General features: G+C 45.2%; 1 protein-coding gene and 1 long non-coding RNA gene across 4 annotated transcripts in view; one reads left to right on the plus strand and one right to left on the minus strand.

The window, feature by feature from the left end:
• Window positions 1–138: 138 nt before the first annotated feature.
• On the minus strand, window positions 139–11,735 carry LOC132657340 (uncharacterized). The gene is made up of 2 exons (XR_009595335.1): window positions 11,672–11,735; window positions 139–1,031 (listed from the first exon to the last, which is right to left on the minus strand). It is a non-coding gene; the product is annotated as an uncharacterized LOC132657340 (long non-coding RNA).
• Window positions 11,736–11,912: 177 nt separating this feature from the next.
• DNAH9 (dynein axonemal heavy chain 9) overlaps window positions 11,913–20,543 on the plus strand; it is a 285,514-nt gene continuing 276,883 nt past the window's right edge. For 2 of the 3 annotated variants that reach the window (XM_060394831.1, XM_042255676.2), the window contains exon 1: window positions 12,127–12,346. In XM_060394831.1, the coding sequence (XP_060250814.1) occupies window positions 12,182–12,346 (165 nt within the window). In that variant the 5' untranslated portion in view covers window positions 12,127–12,181. Of the gene's footprint in view, window positions 12,347–20,543 lie in introns of all 3 variants that reach the window. The other variant, XM_027974876.2, reaches the window with a different exon arrangement.

Here is a 20,543-nt window from a genome sequence, read left to right on the forward strand (position 1 = left end):
GTTCAGGATTGGGAACTCATGTAAACCCGTGGCGGATTCGTGTCAATGTATGGCAAAATCAATATAGTATTATAAAGTAAAATAGAGTAAAAATAAAAATTAAAAACAAAGAAAGAAAAAAATAAAATAAACACATCAAAAAAAAATTTTTTTAATACATTAAAGGATGAAAAGTACACTGATTTTTAAATGCAGCAATTCATTTAAAATGAAAACACTCTCTGGGCCAATGTGTTCTGGCCAAACGCAACATGTGTGTGAACCATGGTTGGGTTGCTCAACTGAAAATATAGCAGCTCCTAGTCAGTCAGTCAGTGCTGGGCTTCCTCACCCTCATACATCCGTGGCTTAGAGTGATGGCTTAGTCACTAGGTCACGTCTGACTCTTACGACTCTATGGACTGTAGCCCACCAGATGCCTCCGTCCATGGGGATTCTCCAGGCAAGAATATTGGAGTGGGTTGCCATTTCCTCACCTGGGGGTCTTCCTGACCCAGGGATCGAACCAAATGCCTGTCTTCTGCACTGGCAGGCAGATCCTTTACCACTGAGCGACTGAATGAACTCTTTACCGCTGAGTCACCAGGGAAGCTCCCACTCATCTGTTCAGCTCAGTTCAGTTGCTCAGTCGTGTCTGAACCTGTGACCCCATGGACTGCAGCACACCAGGCTTCCCTGTCCATCACCAACTCCCGGAGCTTACTCAAACTCATGTCCATTGAGTCAGTGGTGCTATCCAACCAGCTCATCCTCTGTTGTCCCCTTCTCCTCCTGCCTTTAATGTTTCCCAGCATCAAGGTCTTTTCAAAAGAGTCAGTTCTTTGCATCAGGCGGCCAAAGTATTGGAGCTACAGCTTCAGCATTAGTCCTTCCAATGAATATTCAGAACTGATTTCCTTTAGGATGGACTGGTTGGATCTCCTTGCAGCCCAAGAGACGCTCAAGAGTCTTCTCCAACACCAGTTCAAAAGCATCAATTTTTTGGCACTCAGCTTTCCTTATAGTCCAACTCTCACATCCATATGTGACTACTGTAAAAAAAAAAAAAAAAAAAAAACACAAAAAACACAGCTTTGACTAGACAGATCTCTGTAACCCCTTGGAAAATTCTTGGGGATATCTGTTATATCCTAGAAGTAACTTGGCCCATCTAGTTCTATGTGTCCTGTTAGGAAGGGCGTTGTCCCCCGAAGAAGAGGAAGAGAATGGAAAAGAACTGAGAACTTCCTCTTTCCCGGAGAAAAATCAGGAAAGTTATCTTTGCATATGAGAGCAGATAACAATGAAGATAAAGAATCAAGGATCTTTTCTCTTCTCCTTAGTTCCAAGCACCATGAAGAATAGATTTCATTTTCTAATCACAACTCTTTTCCAGCCCCCTCCTCATTCTACACCCACCCACATGACCAGCTCAGGGGTGAACAGAAATTTTCAGATGTTTGATAATACAGGTCCTACTTCATTTCATGATGCAGTCACAACTGAAGATGTATATTTAGAAAATATGTAATCACCCCACCGGAAGGGTTAGCACCACAGGCATCTGAAATATACTATTTTTTTTGAAATCAAGAGGCTCATAGCTGAGGACCAAAGTGAATGCCAAGCCCTAAGAATTCTCGCAATCACACACATACAAAAAGAGCTGAGAATGTGTGCTTTCTGCAGCTTTCCTTGTCTGCCCACCTGTTTCCTGGGGTGGAAAATGTACAGTTACACTCTATAGATTATTACAATTAAGTGGTGTGAGAAATTCATTTCTTTAAAAATAGCTTCATCGACTCTTCACGGCGCATTTCTGTGAGACAAGTCTACGTGAAAAGCAAGTGAGGATGGTTATTGTTCAGCACGTTTAATTAAGTAAGTATTTCTTTCATCCTTCTGGGAATTAAACATTGAATGGTGAATAAACACAGGGAACTGTGCCTGTGTTAATTTCTGGTTCACTGCCTCGATTTAAAAGCAGGGTGAAAATCAAGAACAGAGTCCGTGATCTGGAGTCCTTATATGACAAACAAAGCAACTGAAGTTTCACCCTTCACGTGTCCCGTAGGAACTGTTCCAGGAAGAGGCCCTTTTGTGTTTTCTCTCAAGCATCTCCCTGATGGATTCCAAAATACATCTTCATCTCTCCTCTTTCCTGAAGAAATGTTTCTTTCCCTGACAGTTGCATCAGTTGTGACTCATACGTAAGAGGGACAGCAACTGGCTTTCTGGGGAGGGGATGTCTTTGCTCACGTCAATGAAGAGTCCAGTGGGGACTCAAACAGTGTTGTCAGCAACTGCTTTCTCTTCTCCATTTCTTTCTTTCCTTTTAAAGATCATTGCTTCAATGGGCATCCTTTGACAGGCTTTTAAAAACTGTTTTAATGCTGGGTTAACAAACAGGCAAAATAGATAAGTAGATGTTTTAAAACTCTTTATTTTATATTGGAGTATAGCCAATTAACAGTGTTTCAATAGGGATTCCTGGCTGAATCCCTTTGCTGTCCATCTTCATTTCTTGCTCCATTTTCCTTTTTCTTTTTAAAATTTTTTTTAACTTTTTGCTTATGCAGTGCAGCATGTGGGATCTTAGCTCCCCAGGGACTGAACCCATGGCCCCTGCTGTGGAAGTGTGGAGTCTAAACCACAGGACCCCCAGGGAAGTCCTTTCTGTTCCATTTTCAGATGACTCTTCCCCTCATGGTACCAAGGTTCAGTTCAGTTGCTCAGTCGTGTCCGACTCTTTGCGACCCCATGAATCGCAGCACGCCAGGCCCCCCTGTCCATCACCAACTCCTAGAGTTCACTCAGACTCACATCCATCAAGTCAGTGATGCCATCCAGCCATCTCATCCTCTGTCATCCCCTTCTCCTCCTGCCCCCAATCCCTCCCAGCATCAGAGTCTTTTCCAATGAGTCAACTCTTTGCATGAGGTGGCCAAAGTACTGGAGTTTCAGCTTTAGCATCATTCCTTCCAAAGAAATCCCAGGGTTGATCTCCTTCAGAATGGACTGTTGGATCTCCTTGCAGTCCAAGGGACTCTTCAAGAGTCTTCTCCAACACCACAGTTCAAAAGCATCAATTCTTTGGCGCTCAGCCTTCTTCACAGTCCAACTCTCACATCCATACATGACCACAGGAAAAACCATAGCCTTGACTAGACAGACCTTAGTCGGCAAAGTAATGTCTCTGCTTTTGAATATGCTATCTAGGTTGGTCATAACATTTGTTCAGAAGAGTAAGCATCTTTTAATTTCATGGCTGCAGTCACCATCTGCAGTGATTTTGGAGTCCCCCTAAATACAGTCTGACACTGTTTCCACTGTTTCCCCATCTATTTCCCATGGAGTGATGGGACCGGATGCCATGATCTTCATTTTCTGAATGTTGAGCTTTAAGCAAACTTTTTCACTCTCCACTTTCACTTTCATCAAGAGGCTTTTAGGTTCCTCTTCACTTTCTGCCATAAGGGTGGTGTCATCTACGTATCTGAGGTTATTGATATTTCTCCCGGCAATCTTGATTCCAACCTGTGTTTTTTCCAGTCCAGCGTTTCTCATGATGTACTCTGCATAGAAGTTAAATACACAGGGTGACAATATACAGACAATATACAGTGTCCGTCCACTTCCCTTGACGTACTCCTTTCCCTATTTGGAACCAGTCTGTTGTTCCATGTCCAGTTCTAACTGTTGTTTGCTGACCTGCATACAGATTTCTCAAGAGGCAGGTCAGGTGGTCTGGTATTCCCATCTCTTTCAGAATTTTCCACAGTTTATTGTGATCCACACAGTCAAAGGCTTTGGCATAGTCAATAAAGCAGAAATAGATGTTTTTCTGGAACTCTCTAGCTTTTTCCATGATCCAGCAGATGTTGGTAATTTGATCTCTGGTTCCTCTGCCTTTTCTAAAACCAGCTTGAACATCTGGAAGTTCACGGTTCATGTATTGCTGAAGCCTGGCTTGGAGAATTTTGAGCATTACTTTACTAGCATGTGAGATGAGTGCAACTGTGCGGTAGTTTGAGCATTCTTTGGCATTGCCTTTCTTTGGGATTGGAATGCAAACTGACCTTTTCCAGTCCTATGGCCACTGCTGAGTTTTCCAAATTTGCTGGCATATTGAGTGCAGCAGTTTTGCAGCATCAAGGTGGTCCCATTCAAATCAGTTCAGTTGCTAAGTCACAGCTGACTCTTTGCAACCCCATGGACTGCAGCACGCCAGGCTTCCCTGGAGTTTGCTTAAACTCATGTCCATCTGTTAGGGAAAGCACACTGATTGAAACTGCCCACCCTGGCCAGGCACCGTAGTAACCATTTGCATGAGTTGTTTTATGACAGGAGATCCTGATAAGGAATACGGAACTAATAAGCCCCCACCAACCGGAAGAGTTTGGGAAAGGTGGAAAGGAGACACGGCGTGTCCGTCCACTTCCCAGAATCCCTCTCGCTAGCATCCATCTTGGCTGAGTAATGCATGCACCACCAGGAAAGATGCTGAATTAGAACGATTGGCCAAAGACCTCCCGGAAACTAATCCCATCACCATAAAACCCGAGACTGTGAGCTACGCGGCAGAGCAGTTCTCCTGGGTTCCCTTACCCTACTGCTCTCCACCCGGGTGCCCTTTCCCAATAAAATCTCTTGCTTTGTCAGCACATGTGTCTCCTCAGACGATTCATTTCTGAGTGTTAGACAAGAGCCCAGTTTCGGGCCCTGGAAGGGGTCCACCTTCCTGCAACACATCGAGTCAGTGATCCCATCTAACCATCTCATCCTCTGTCCCCTTCTCCTCCTGCCTTCAATCCTTTCCAGCATCAGAGTCTTCTCTAATCAGTCAGTTCTTCCATCAGGATCTTCTCTAAAGAGTCAGTTCTTTGCATCAGGTGGCCAAAGTATTGGAGCTTCAGCCTCAGTCCTTCCAATGAATACTCAGGATTGATTTCCTTAGGATTGACTGGTTTGAAGCCCTGCCCTTTGCCGGGAGCCAGTGTGAGGAATCCCGCCCGTGACAAGGTCATGAGGAAGGAAGCTGACATACGCAAGGCGTGCTCAGACTTCAGGGACCCCTCTGGAAATTCCTAAGCATGTACCCCAACAAAAATCTGCCGGCTTTTGTGCTCTGCTTCTCCACTCTTCTGACATTTTCTGGAAAAAGTCAATTCAGGGCTTTAATCTTCTGCATTTGAAAGAGTGTTTCAATCCAAAAAACCCTCTGATGGCTTTCTAGCCTGCCTGCAGGACTCGTACAGCTGCGCGTGTGATTGTTTGAGGCCTCCTGACCGCAGGAGGCACAGGAAGCTTAAAACATCCTAGGAATGTAGGAGCTTCCGAGGAGTCAAAATCTTTTTAGGACTGATTAAAGGTTTCATTTGTTGAGTCAATATTTGCTGCCAAATTTTCACATCCTTTATTTGTAGATATAGTTGGTATACAGAAAAACAAGTAGTAGACCTTGTATTAGCAACATTAGATCTTTGAGTTAAGTACCTTCTTTGTTATATCCCACTGCACCTTTGTTCTATAGAGATGTAACTTTAATGTTAATGCTTTAAGGAGATGTAGATTAAAGAAAAACACTTCAGGGGAAACAAGATTAACATTCATTAAGGAAAAGAGCCAAAAGGTGTTAACAAGCCTCTTGGCCAGAAGATAATGTAAATCACCTGAGACCTTTTGTATACAAAATGATGTATAGAAAGAGCCTGAGCTGTGAACAGCTACATAATCTTGTGTTACCCATTGATATCTGTGTTTTATCAAAAGTATAAAAGGCCTTCTGAACAATAAAGGGTGGGGCCAGCTTCTTGGACCAGCTTCTCTAACTAGTCTCCCGGCCTGGTTTCTTGGGGCTCTGGCTCCCCCGTGTCTCTCTCTCTCTCTTTCTTCTTCTCTCCCTTTCCTTCTCTCTGCTCTTTACTTTAACTTCAGGCTGAATCTCCACCTGGGGCGCGGAGGCTCGCCAGGTCTACTTACTTGCCCTGGCTGTTAAGACCCGCGAGAAAGGGAGCTTAAGGCGAGGCACCCTTAGATATTCAAGCGGGCGCCGGTGGCCCAACGTAGATGGTGCAAATTCCTTGTCTGGAATTTTATTGGTCTTCCGCGTAAACCAAGCTATTCAGCCCTCTTCCTCCACTTAATCTTCTTACTACGCTACAGTTTCTTAATCTAATCTTACATTAATAAATAAACAAGTCTTTCCACGCCGACGCCGTCCACCCTTCGAATTCCCTGGATCCACCGGGGCTGGACCCTGGCAGCCCTTATCCTTCTAGGTTCAAGTCCAAGAGGAACTAGAAAGAAATTATTTATCCCAACAGTCAAACCAAAGCCTTGGGTCTGACTCTGCTCTTTTGATGGAGTCACATGTTGTTTAGTTGCTTAAGTCGTGTCCAACTCTTTCGCCGCCCCGTGGACTATAGCCCACCAGACTCCTCTGTCCATGGGATTTTCCAGGCAAGAACACTGGAGTGGATTGCCATTTCCTTCTCTGGGGGATCTTCCCAATCAGGGGATTGAACCCACATCTCTTGTGTCTCCTACATGGGCAGATGAATTCTTCACCACTGAGACACCTTGGAAGGCCCAGTGGGGTCACATGTCCATTGCAAAACTGGTGACTGCCCCAAGGGAATGAAATAATCCTGTTAGCTTAAGCCAAATCACATAGATTCTTTACCCATTGAGCTATTGGGGAAGTCCCCCTACTCCAATCCTAGCAAGAGTTCTCATTTCTCCTTTTAAGGAAATCTGTTTATCAAGTCACCACTGGCTCTTATCCATCTACAGCTTAGCATTCACATTCTAACCTCTTATTCCTTCAGACTCTGCCCTGCGTATTCAAAGGCAAGCTCTTGGAATTGAATCAAAGGAGCAACACAAACCTTTTCTCCTCCTTAAGTGCTTGGCTTTTACAATAAAAGAAAAGAAGTAGCATGGCTTTCTTCGCTACTGTCTCTGCTCAGTGTTTAAAAGGATTGAGAAATTCAATGGACTGTTTCAGGCTTTGGTCACACTCCCCGAGGCATTAAATGTCACTAACTCACCAAGTAAAAGAGCCACAGGGCAACATCCAAACACACAGGAATAGAAAACCTCAATTAGTATTTCAAAATGCACCCCCTACTTGTAATAGTTAGCACACGCTACCGGTTTACATGATCAGAAAACCAGACCAGAGAGTGCCAACAGAGCCAAAGATTCCCTGCAACAATAAATCGTGCTGTGAAGAAACCCGTCATTATGAGAACCAAACAGCCTGTCATAATTTCAGGCAGAAATCCATTCAATGGGACATTATCTATATCCTAAAACATTTTTTAAAATCACAGAAATAAAAAGGGAGGACAAAAACTTCCTTAAACAATCATGTCGTTTCAAAATGTTACCTACAAAGGATCAAAAATCAAGCTGGCTTTGGAATTCTCTCCAAGAATGAGTTTTAGGAAACTGTGGAATAATTTCTATATAGCTTTGAACAGAACACGGGTATTATCCTACAATGGTATACCTCTCTAATTCTGGGCTGGAGATGTGGGTTTGGGGGCCATTAGCATGCCGTCTATGGGGTCGCACAGAGTCGGACAGGACTGCCGTGACTTAGCAGCAGCAGCAGCAGCATAAAGGGAAGAATTGCTGCCTTGGATGAGTAAGTACATACAAGGAGACATTTGAAAGTGGGGGACTAGGAGCTCTGAGAGATGCCAGAGCAACACCTGTATGGAAGGGATGGGCAAAAAGAGAGTACGAGAGGAAGTAGCTGACAAGAGGAAGCTGTCATGGAAGCAAAGAGATCAGTGAATCTGGGCTCTCCTGGGTTGAACAGAGCCAAGAAGTAAAGTAAGATAGATCTGATGAGAAAGAAGTCACCAGTAATAGACCTAAGTAAAAATTTGTAAAATTGATCAATTAACATTTAAAAAATATTTGACATTTAATCTTAGAAATCTAGTGAATTATAAGCATTTATTCCCAAAGTCCCACGGATAGAGGAACCTGGAGGGCTACAGTCCATGGGATCGCAAAAGAGTTGGAGACGACTCAGCGACTAAACGACAACTGAAATGAACTGCCCCACAATACTCAGAGTATAAGAAATGACACCTCCTTTTCTATTTTTTATAATTGTGAAGTATATCATACATTCAAACAAGTACAGAATTACGTACAGTTTAAGTAAAATGATAAAATGAAAACACATAAGCCAGGTTAAGAAATAAAACATTACCAGGAACATAACAGCTCTACTATCCCATGTCTCTGACCCCAACAAGAAGGGATCAAAATCCAAATTTTGTGATAATCACCCCCTCCCTTTTCTCTAGATGACTACATATATATCTGAAAATATATTCTTTGTTTCATTTAGGTTGAAACTTCTAATAAATATACTCTAATACACTCATCTGTAACTTGCTTTTTTTTGTTTAACATCATGCTTTTGAGAGTCATCCTGTTCATGAGTGCAGCTATAGCCTATTTGCTTCTACTGCTGTGTAGTACTTTATTCTATGAACAGTACGTGTGTGCTCAGTCGCTTCAGTTGTGTCTGACTCTTTGCGACCCCATGGACTATAGCACACTAGGCTCCTCTGTCCATAGGGATTCTCCAGGCAAAAATACTGGAGTGGGTTGCCATGCCCTCCTCCTGAGGATCTTCCTGAGTGAGGATCAAACCCACATCTCCTGCATCTTCTGCACTGAGCCACGGGGGAAGCCCCTATGAATAGTACACCATAATTTATTTATACATTCTATCATGGATGAACACTTGTTTTTTTTCCCCCTAATTTTGCTTTTATGCACAGCATAACAATCACTATTCTTATACGTATCTCCAGCGTGGAGCCCCAAGTAGTCTGGACTCTCCTTCTGGATGTATCTAATATATCTGGCCCACAACTGTCTGACATCTTCACTTAGGGCATTCAAGGTGGCTGGGAGGAGACCATTCTAACAAGGCACACATGTTCTTTGAATGAAAACTGAATCATTACTTTCAAATATTTGATACAGAAAGGTTGATTTAGATTCAGTATCCACTAGCAGCACACAAGAAATCTCAACAGAACATTTGTCAACAAAGAAAAGGAAGAGCTGTTAGATTATGTAAATATAATGTCACCTGTTCACTTTCAAATAATTCTAAAGGGCTTTAAATTTTGCATTACTTGCTTGCATGAAGAAACCTTGTCAATGATGACTATCCAGAATGTAAAGAGATCATTATTTAAAAGTGTTACACAGGAATTGTGCCCAGCCATTTCAAGCAAAACATCTGATATACAAAATGCAATGCCTACTGAAGCAAGTTCAAGCCTCTTAAAGAAATGACAATTATTTCATCTGAACAATTACACAGATTCAACATCTTCTTTAATACCTCCATAGTGGCCAGCCTCTCAGAGAGCGCTCAATGGTTCTTATGCCCTGGTATTCACATCCTGGTGTGGTTCTCTTTCACAGGGAATAGGGTGAAACTCTGTAACTAATGGGATTATTGCAGAAATGACAGCATGGGACCTTCAAAGCAAATCATTAAGAGACACTGGGACTTGTCTTGCTCTCAGATCACCAGGGCTAGGGCAAGGCAGCCAAGGTGTTACAAAGACATTCAAGCAGCCAGGGGAGAGCTCCACATGCTGAGAAACTGCAGCCTCCTGAGAGTTAGCACTGATTCACCAGTCATGGGCATGAGCCATCTTGGAAGTGGTTCCTCCAGCCCCAGTCAAGCTTTCAGATGATGTAGCCCCTGATGTCATCTTGTCTGAAACACTATGAGACATCCTGAGCCAGAACTACCCAGCCAAACTGATCCCATATTCTTGACTCACTATAAACTGTGTGAGATAATACAATAGTCTATCGCTATTTTAAGCTGCTACCTTCGGGGGGAATCTGTTACACAGCAACAGATAACTAATATACACTTGTAACTTTTACTTTTCATACCATAATTCCACAATAGAAAGACAATGTTGACTGTTTTCATTAAGTCCCATATAGATGTCCCCCTCAATCTCTTTTTAAAATGGAGACAATATAATGCTCAACAGAAAAAAAAAAAAAAGCAAAACCTGACATCGCCAGTGTCCTGGAGCCTTCACTCTCAGATACTTTTAAGTCATCACCACAGGCTTCTGTGTCTATTATTTTATATACTGGGCAAAGGGACATAGAGAATGAAAGATAAAATGGGTCATGAAGGGGACGGGGAGGCAGGAATTTTGTCTGAAGAGTTTATAGGAACTTAATGACCCTAAATTCTCTCTACACACAAAGCATGAGCAGGACTCACATCTGGAGTCGCCAAGCATGAAAACAATAAGGATGTCTTTCTATCTGCAAAATTAAAACCCAACTAAACTATGATATGTGTAAGAAGACCCCAACATTTCTATTTTTCTCTGATGCTTTTTTCAGAAATGTCAACTATCAAATCCATTTAAAAAATTGTTTCAGTGCTTCTGCTTTGTCTATTCATTCTTGGTTGGTCTGCCTACTGTTTAATCCAGCACTGAGAAAACACACTGTACAAACTTAAAGATTCATGGTGTAAAGTGGACACTCTTAATCACAGCACCTTCCATGCCCCTGTTATTATTAAATCAATCATTTTACTTTCCAGCCACTGACCTTTCCTGAGGGGGTCTTATTAGCCTAGCCTCCTTGAATAAGTGCTTCTTCTGTTAATATTCCTTTGAAGCCCATTATAAATGTTCTTTTTACCCAGGAAGTCTGCATTCTCAGATTGGTGACTTAAGTTAGGCTGGTAGGACAGAGAGAGACTCACTTCAGACCTGCAGGCCTCCAGCTGCACAGGTTGTCCCCTTCCTTGTCCTATTCTCACCCCAGGCACACAACAGGCCAAGCTCTTTATATCCTGATCATGGAGGACTTGGCAGGTGACAAATGCTAGTTTCTGAGGTCAGGGGAGGTGCTTCACATTATATCTTTCTGAAGACAAGATCCAGACATAGACAAGACCCCCATAGGATGGGGAGGCCCTGAAGACACTATATATTTAATAGTGCTTTGCTGCGTTTACTGATTGCTGGGACTTGCCTAGCAGTCTGGTGGTTAAGACTGCGCACCCCCCAGTTTAGGGGGACTGGGTTCAATTTCTGGCCAGGAAACTAAGATTCCACATGCTGCACAGTGCAGCCAAAAAATAAAAAAAAATTTTAAAAAGAACTAACTGCTGCCATACTCATGGAAATTAATGTGATGTCAGAGTTTGAGGCCCCATTTGTCAGATTAACCACACAGTTAAGAAACGAACAAAGCAGGACAGTAAAACTATTTTACTTTTTCATAATTGGTATTAGAATTCTAAAGCTAAGCTGCCTAATATGACAGCTCCTAGCCACATGTGATCATTTCATTTTGAAGTAATTAACATTAGCTAAAATGAAACATCCAGTTCCCCAGTAACACAGCACATTCTAAATGCTCAGTAGCCACACAAGCACTGTTATAAAACATTTCAGTTATCATGGAAAAGCTATAAAAACTTGGCTGAATTCCCTTATATTTGACATTGTTTTACCTTTGCATTACACATTTCGGGAGCAGGTGGGAGAACCATAATACTTTCAGTGACTGGAGACCTCTAAAGAATTTAATGTGACTTTAGCCAGCAGCCTCCTTTACCAGCATTTATACCTTTGACCGCGCTTCCACGTACCTCATCAAAAAGCCATTGCCCTGGACAGTCACACGAGAGCACCTCGAATCCGCTAGATTAGACTGGAAACCAGCCCCTCAGATGGTCTCCTAGCAACAGAGACGCGACCCCGCCCCGTCCCCTGCCGAGCCTCTCCTACCTTATTGGCCTGGAGGGGGAGGGACCGGGAGTCAAGTGTCCAATAGGAGGGGAGCGGAGGAGGGCGTCCTGGCCGCGTCCCCGTCGCCCGGGAAACCGCGGCATCCTGGTTCGCGCGCGATGCCGAGCGCCGAGGAGCGGGCCGCGCAGGCTGAGGACAACGCGGACGGGGAGCCCGGAGCCGACCCAAGGCTGCAACTCCTAGGGGCCTATGTGGCCCGGAGCCTGCGGCCGCCCGCGGGCGCCTGGGAGCGCTGCTTGGGCTCGGCCGATGCGGGGCAGCTGCTGCACGCCTTCCTGGGACCGGGGGCCGCGGAGGGGCCGCGACCGCTGCTAGTGGTGCGGCCCGGGCCTGGGGGCCTGGCGGTGCGCATGGGGCTGGACGCGGGACCTGAGGCCGGCCCGCCTCGGGCTAAGGGGCTTTTTTTCCTGCGCACCAGGCCTGAGCCGCCAGGCCCCGGCAGCCTCCGCGGGGCAGTGCTGTGCGGGGACCTGCCCGCCGCGCCGCTGGAGCATCTGGCCGCGCTCTTCTCTGAGGTGAGAGTAGGCCCACCGCCCCGCGCCGGCCGCCGCTGGGGAGGGGGACGGGAGCAGGGGGCGGGGCAGGGGCGGGGCCGGAGAACCAGGGGCGGGGCCTCGAGAGCAGTTGGGTACTGAGTTTGAGGAGCCGCGAGTAAAATAGGATGGGCGGGGCGATGTTGGAGGGGCGGAGCTGGCGGGAAACTAGGACCCTGGGCTGAGCTTGAAATGGAAGCTGGGGGAAATCTGAGCCGGGGTCGTGTCAGAGTCTGGACGTCTGGAAACTTGCTTCATTCCTGGTCTGGATTCAGGCCAAAGGGGAGGCTAGTGTCGGAAGAGGGCCTGGATCCCGACCTCTTTTTGAGACGCTATCTCTGAATCCCCCCTATATAAACTGGCATCACAAATGATAGGGAATACTAGACCCAGGGGCATCTCCTATGGATGAAGGAAAAGAGTTAAAAAGAAGAGGTGGTTTGGTTTTGATTTTCATCTCATTCATGAACCGGAGGTCAGCCCTGTGCCCAGGTAAGCAGCTGGGACATCCAGTATATGAAATGCCCAGCAGGCATTTGGACGGGTCCGCCTGGAGCACAGGAGAGGAAGAGCTCCAGGGATTGGATTTCGGGGGCTTCGGTGGCACCACAGGGGTGCCTGGGAAAGACTTTTGGACATTTAGAACTTTCTGGAATGTAAGTAAAAGCTTTCCTGGAAGTGAAGCAGATGTGCCTCTGGAGGCTTGATCCCCTGCTGTGTCATGTTCCCTGTGATAGGTACTGTGGGGAGCACCAAGGAAATATGACAAGATCCCACCTGTGGACGTCATCATATATATAAAATATTTAAAGCTAGTAGACGTCCCAGGTGACACAGTGGTAAAGAAGCCAACTGCCATTGTAGGAGTTGTGGGTTCAATCTTGATCAGGACGATCCCCTGGAGAAGGAAATGACAATCCACTCCAGGATTCTTGCCTGGAAATTCCCATGGACAGAGGAGTCTGCTAGACTGCAGTCCATGGGATGGAAAAGAGTCGGACACAACTGAGCAACTAAGCAGGTGCGTGCACGCGTATACACACACACACAAAGTTGGCCTCAGTACTTGAACTGGGTACTAGAGGCTCTCTGCTACATCAGGTGTTGGGCCTTCGGTTGCTCCATTAGGAAGCTGTGGGGAGCAGGAGTTCCAGAAAAGGGTCACGGATGACCGAGGAGCTCAAGGGGACTTGGGGAAACTAGATTGTTCAGAAGATATAGGAGTATTTCAATATTTTCTTAACCCAATGGCTTTATTGTTGTTTGTTTTCTGAACATTATCCATCCCTGTAGGAATCCAAGCTTAGTTCACAACCCCTCTTGAACAGTGATGATGGAAAGAAGTGCATGAAAATGAATTCACTGTTACCAAAGGGGAAATGGAGGAGGGATAAATTAGAGGAGTTTGGGATTAACAGATTAACTTAGATAACCACCAGGGACCTAATGTATGGCACATGGAACTATACTCAATATCTTATAATAACCTATAATGGAGAAGAATCTAAAAAAGAATATATATATATATATATATAGGCTTCCCAGGTGGTGCTAGTGGTAAAGAACCTGCTTGCCAGTGCAGGAGACGTAAGAGACCTGGGTTCAATCCCTGGGTCAGAAAGATCCCCTGGAGGAGGGCATGGCAACCCACTTTAGTATTCTTGCCTGGAGAATTCCCATGGACAGGGGAGCCTGGCAGACTACAGTCGATAGTGTCACAGAGTCCAACATGACTGAAGCAACTTAGCATACACACATGCATCACACACACACACACACACACATATATATCACATATATCACTTTGCTGTATACCAGAACAGAAACTAAAACAATATTGCAAGTCAACTATTGTTCAACAACAAAAAAAAGAAGATAACATGCAAAATAGATGAATAGGTTTTTAATTTACAGAATAAAAAAGGTTTACTGATACGGAAAAAGAAGTGCTGTTGGGTTTGTATGACAGACAGATGCATGTGGTCTGAGAGCCCTGCTTCACCTCCATTGCTGAACTGGCTCCTGAACAAGGAAAAGGATTAGGATAAACAGAGAGCAGGGTAACTTGAACAAAGGTTCAGCGATGGCGCTACACCTAACGTATGTAGAGGACAGCCGGTCATGGCCAAGGAAATGCAGTCCAACCGGAAAAAGTAATTTTAAGATACTTCAGACTCTTAGGGACTTGCCTGGCGGTCCAGTGGTTAGGACACCATGTTTCCAGTGCAGGCAGCACGGGCTCCATCCCTGCTTGGTGAACAAAGATCTCCCATGCCACCCAGCGTGGCCAAAAAGTAAAAAAAATATAATACTTCAGACTCTTAAATGTTTGAGAATTTTTGTTGGTAAATTGAAAGAGGCTGGAAACAATGTTCATCCGTGAGGTACTGGGTGAACAAATTGAGGTCCATCTATAATTAAAGGGAACGACATGAGACAGCCGTTAATTTTCTCTTTATTGTGAAAAAGAACATTAATTGACTCTCACAACAATTTCCAAGTGTACAGTACAATAAGTTAACCTCATGCCCATCACTGTGCAGCAAATCTCCATCACCCACCGATTGTGCAGAAACTCTCCAGTCATGAGTAACTCCCACCTCCCCAACCCTCAGCGCCTGGCAGCCACATTCTATTTTCTGTGTGTGTTAACTCAACCTCTCCAGGTTCCTGACAGAAGTGGAATCACGTAGTATTTGTTCTTATCTGACTGGTTATTTCACTTAGCAGACTGTCTTCAAGGAGGTTCATTCTCAAGGTAGCACTGTGATGTACTAGCCTTCCTTTTTAAAGCTGAGTAGTATCCCATTGTATGTATATATACCTTTTCTTTATCCCATTCATCCACGGATGGACAGTTAGGTTCCTTTCACCTCCTGGCTATTGTGGATAAAGCTAAGATTTAAGATAAGTTTTTAAAGGTGCAGAAAGGTATGCTACCATTTCTGCTAAAAAGAGAAGGGAGGAAGGGAAGAAAAAACCTTCACTTAGAGAGTAATCCCTAGGTGGGAGGAAATGGGCGACACGGAGGTACAGGGGTAGACTGAAGACTTGATTTCTACTGTAAAGGTTTTGTACTTTAAAAAATTTGCACCATGTAAGTGTGTTATCTGTTTTAAAAAATCTAAATAAAATAATATATTTTAAAAATATCTCAGGACTTTACTTGAATTTCTCAAAACCTCTTAACAGCAGCCCCTGGGCCACACAACCCCTGTCCAGTCCACTTCTTTCACACTCCCCAAAGCGGATCCAGGGCTAATTCAGGATCTTGCTCATCTCAGTCTCCCGAGCCCCTTCTCCCCTCCCAGCTGTCCTGCCCACTCTCATCTCCACCTTTGGCTGTGAGCTCCCCTCTCCTCATACCTTCCCATAAAACTGCACTAAAGCCAAAATGTCCCCAAGCCGTAAACTGCAACTTTGTTTTTGCCCCATTACACCAACACAAGGTAAAAAGCAAATAACATCCAGGAAGCGTTTGGAGAAAGAAGTGAGGGAATATGGTAACCAGCTCTCCTGCTCCCTTTTTTCCTCCTCTCTGTCCCTTTATTCACTGCAGCCAGCCAGGTTTCCTTTCCTAGGGCTCTGGGGCTCGGACACTGTGTTGGAAGTTTGCGGTTTTGGAGACGGAGTGTTACCGATCCTTTCCAATCGGGTGTCCAGTCGGGTGGCCCTCCAACTGGGTCACTCCCTTGTCCAGGGCCGGCTAGTGCCAAATAAAGGAAAACAGGTTCAGCAGAGGTGGGAGAGGAACGACTCTGAAAAAGCCCACGTTCTCTCCAGGTGGGGAGTACGGTGTCGCGCACTGCGCAGGGGGGACGGCAAGGGCGGGGCTGAGTGGGAGGAGCGAGCATGCGCAGAGTCTCCTGCGTGGTGGACGCATGGTGGGTGGCGGCCCTTGGCCATTCTGGACTTTTCTGGTTCCAGTAGTTTCTGTACTTTTCTCCCTGGCCGTTTCTGGAGCTTCTGCCTTAGTTCCTGTTAACGCATTGTTGACTGGGGGGGTTTTGAAGAAACTAATGCCCGTAGCCAGTAATTTTTATTTCAGGAAGCCAAAAATTAATTCTGTCATTTTACTCTCTGTGGGTTACTATATTCAGTACAGGCGTACCTGTAAAGTCTTCTGATTTTTAATGCTGTCTTCAGTCCACTGTTCTGTAGAAGCAAAGGAGTGTCCTCTAGCACCGTGAGTTTCATTGTTACGTTCAGTGTCAATCACTAAGGTTTTTTGTTGGTCTAATATTCACATCGTGTGAATCAGAACTATATTCTGAAGAACTGCTATTTTCAGAGACACTATTATATATGTCGCTCAGATAGTCAGGGAACGTATATGCATAAAATTCACTGAAAAAATTCCTCTTCACTCAAAATTTCGCCATGCGCCATCTTTGAAAATTTCACATTTAGAATATACACAAGATTGGAACAAAGAACTAACGGAACAAAATGTGAATAATAATGACATAAGTTGTATCATGAACCCTTAATCAATTTTAAGCTCTAACAGATTCACTCGGTGATGTTAATTGTATCACTCTCTAAAAACATACTGATAGGTTTTCAGTCAATAACGTTTAGGTAACAAAAGACATATTAATATGTCTCTAGTCAGTAATGGCACCATTTCCTTCTCCAGGGGTTCTTCCTGGACCAGGGATCCAGGAGAAGGCAATGGCACCCAACTTCAGTACTCTTGCCTGGAAAATCCCATGGATGGAGGAGCCTGGTAGGCTGCAGTCCATGGGGTCGCTAGGAGTTGGACACGACTGAGCGACTTCACTTTCACTTTTCACTTTCATGCATTGGAGAAGGAACTGGCAACCCACTCCAGTGTTCTTGCCCTGAGAATCCCAGGGACGGGGAAGCCTGGTGGGCTGCCGTCTATGGGGTCGCACAGAGTCGGACACGGCTGAAGCGACTTAGCGGCGGCAGCAGCAGTCAGTAATGTGTTAAGCAAGTACAGCTGTAGATGAATGGATTGGGAGCCAGAAAGGGGAGGCTATAGGTTGGTTTTCTGTAGAAGTGAGGGTCTGATCTCCCATGGTCTCAGCCTGCAATGATTTGGAGCAGGGCTTGCATTCCCAGCCAGAGCCTGGGCTGGGTCGTGGCGGTGAAAGCCCCAGTGGTCAGTGACAAGGGCCCTGGCCCTCTGACTTTGCAGAAAAGAATTCCCCAAAGACCGTAAGTAGTGAAGCAAGGAAAGTATTTACTAAGAGGAAAAGAGTACAGTACATGTGGATAGACACACTGGTGGACACAGGGAGGGTGTCGCTGAGTCACACCCTCGTGGCAGTTTGAATTAACGTTTATGGGATATTTCTTCCAAGTTTCCCTTGGCCAGTCATTTTGATTTGCCTGGTTCACTGCCCATATTTGGTTTATCTCGGGATCCTCTCAGGTGTGTCCAAGCATCACTTAGCTAAGATGGATTTTACCGAAAAGGCATCTGGGTAAAACATCCCTTGGCATAACTCCCCTTTGGGATCAAAGGAGCCTTTTCTGTGCATGTGAGGTCTGGGAAGTTGCCTGACTTCCGAAACAAGAAATGTGTGATCTGTGCAGGGTCCAGCCTCCTCCCTTAATTGCCCTGCTGTTCTCATCTTGGAGTTTCAGTCCACAGGAAGTGAATCTCCAATGGCTTTACCCCAACTCCCCCAGGGCAGTGGGTGGGGAGCATCTGCCTTCTGCCTCAGGTCCTTTTCCTGAGACAGGAGCATGGATTAGGAGTCTGGGGGATCCAGGTTCCAATCCTTGTTCTGTCAAGTTTCTGCAGTGTGATGTGAGCTCCTCTCTGTCAGAATCAACACACCTTGCAGGCTTGTCGTGAAATGCAAAATAATTTATGAAGACACTTGAAACAGAGTATGTTAGCATCTCCAAATCCAAGCTCATACTCCTTGCCACACGGCAGGCTGATAAATCGAGAGAAGACCTTGGAGCAAGGAATAGTGACTCTATTAGAAAGCTGGCAGTTTGAGACAATGGACTGGCAGAACCATCTTTTCCAAGGGAGAATTAAGGCTTCTTTCTACTAAAAGGGGAGGGAGTGTGGCTGTTCATTGAAAATTTATTGGTGCCTGAATCCTTTATTCTTGCAGATGTCCAAGTGGGTCTGGTCACGTTGTAAACCTCCAACTGGAGAATTATTGTACTCTGTTCTGCAATTTCTTATTATACCTTGAAAGGTCAGGCTTGGGATGCAGAGCCTTGTGAATAGACTGTCATGTGTATTTCTGGCTGTGGGCAACATCCTTTTATTGATACAAAGAGGCAGAGCCAACATGACTAAGACAGGCAACAGAGTACAAAGATAGAGTAAAAGGAACTGATCCCACTTAGAGTCAGGTTTCTTCTCTGTTACATTGGGCTTCCCAGGTGGTGCTAGTGGTAAAGAATCCGCCTGCCAATGCAAGAAAGGCAAGAGACGTGCATTCAATCCTTGGGTCAGGAAGATCCCCTAGAGAAGGAAATGGCAACCCACTCCAGGATTCTTGCCTGGGAAATCCTCTGTCCAAGGGATTTTCCTCTGTGGGAAAGACTGGTGTCTCAAAGAGTTACATGTGACTGAAAACAAGTTGCTACATTAGTTGTAGGTTTTCCTTACAAATGACAAGAATTATTGTCACTCTGCATCCCACTTAAAAGCTTCCTCACTTCTCTGACCCCTCCTTGTCACCTGCTCTAACTCAAACTCATCTCTTCCCAAGGATTCATCCCTTCTACCTCTGAGCCTGGAGGTGGGACAGGTAACCTTGCTCCTACTTGCTGCTTCTAGATTTAAGTAAAAAAATGTCCAGCTTGAAGCTGATGCCATTAGACAAAGCTACCGTCTCCCCCCATTGCTGTGTCATAAACTAATGGCACTGCCTTCATTTCCCCACGATTGGGCTCCCACTGTGACTTTCCGCAGCTTTGCTCCTGTATTAACATGTGGCTACTACTACTACTACTAAGTCGCTTCAGTCGTGTCCGACTCTGTGCGATCCCATAGACGGCAGCCCACCAGGCTCCCCCGTCCCTGGGATTCTCTAGGCAAGAACATGTGGCTATATCAGTGGATATTGGGCTTCCCTGGTGGCTCAGTGGTAAGGAATCTGCCTGCCATTGCAAGAGATGGGGGTTTGATCCCTGGTCCAGGAAGAATCCCTGGAGAAGGAAATGGCAACCCACTCCAGTATTCCTGCCTGGAAAATCCCATGGACACAGGAGCCTGGTGGGCTACAGTTTATGGGTCAAAAGAAGAGTTGGACATGACTTAGCAACTGAGCTCACGTGCATGCGCACACACACACACACATACAGACACATATAACAAAATATAGTAATAAAGTCTAAACTGGCAATAAAATAAGTAGATAAAATAAATACATAAATAAAATGGCCTCTGAGACCACCGGTAGACAGAAGATCATGCTTACCTGCATTTGTCCTGCCCTTTTTTTTTTTTTTTTTTTTTGCCTCTTGGCCTTTGTAACAATTTCAATCACTCATATTCACCCTGTGATGAGGAAGGGATTCTTGCCCTAGGGTTCTGGACATGGCCGAACACACAACACTGGACAGATGAGACTGCTCACAGGTTATTGTCAGAGATACAGTCCAGAGGAGGAGAACCCTGTGCCAGGCAGGGCCACGTAGGGATTGCATGTGGGAACAGAGTGAACAACCAGGATGTGTAGGAGACAAGCTTTGTACTCTCCAGAGGGTGTGGGGCCCACTGGTTCCTGGGGGAGGATGGGGTTGGCTTGAGGGAATATTCTGTTGGCTGGCAAGGAACCAAAGCCCACTCCCCAGGGATGAGAAGCAGACATGCCTGGTGCCCCTGATAAACAAGGATGTTGGATGAGGGACCTTCTCTGCAGGAGCAGAGTGAGTGGGGAAACTTGTGACTGGTTATTGCAGCTGCCCCCCATCCCCACCCCCAATTTTACCAGATGTCAAGGCAGTACATAATGTTTGTTTCATAATGTTAGATGTTAGCTGTTAGGTCTTACCAGACAGGGAGACCTGCAAAAGGTTATACATAGCTCTCTCGACCTTTCTCAGAATAGTCTTCCTTTTTTTAAAAAAAAAATTTATTTTGTATTGGGGTATTATAGCTGATTAGGGCTTCCCTGATAGCTCAGTTGGTAAAGAAACCACCTGCAATGCAGGAGACTCCGTTTCCATTCCTGGG

The sequence above is a fragment of the Ovis aries genome, chromosome 11, assembly GCF_016772045.2.
Source record: "Ovis aries strain OAR_USU_Benz2616 breed Rambouillet chromosome 11, ARS-UI_Ramb_v3.0, whole genome shotgun sequence".
Taxonomy (NCBI): Eukaryota; Metazoa; Chordata; class Mammalia; order Artiodactyla; family Bovidae; genus Ovis; species Ovis aries.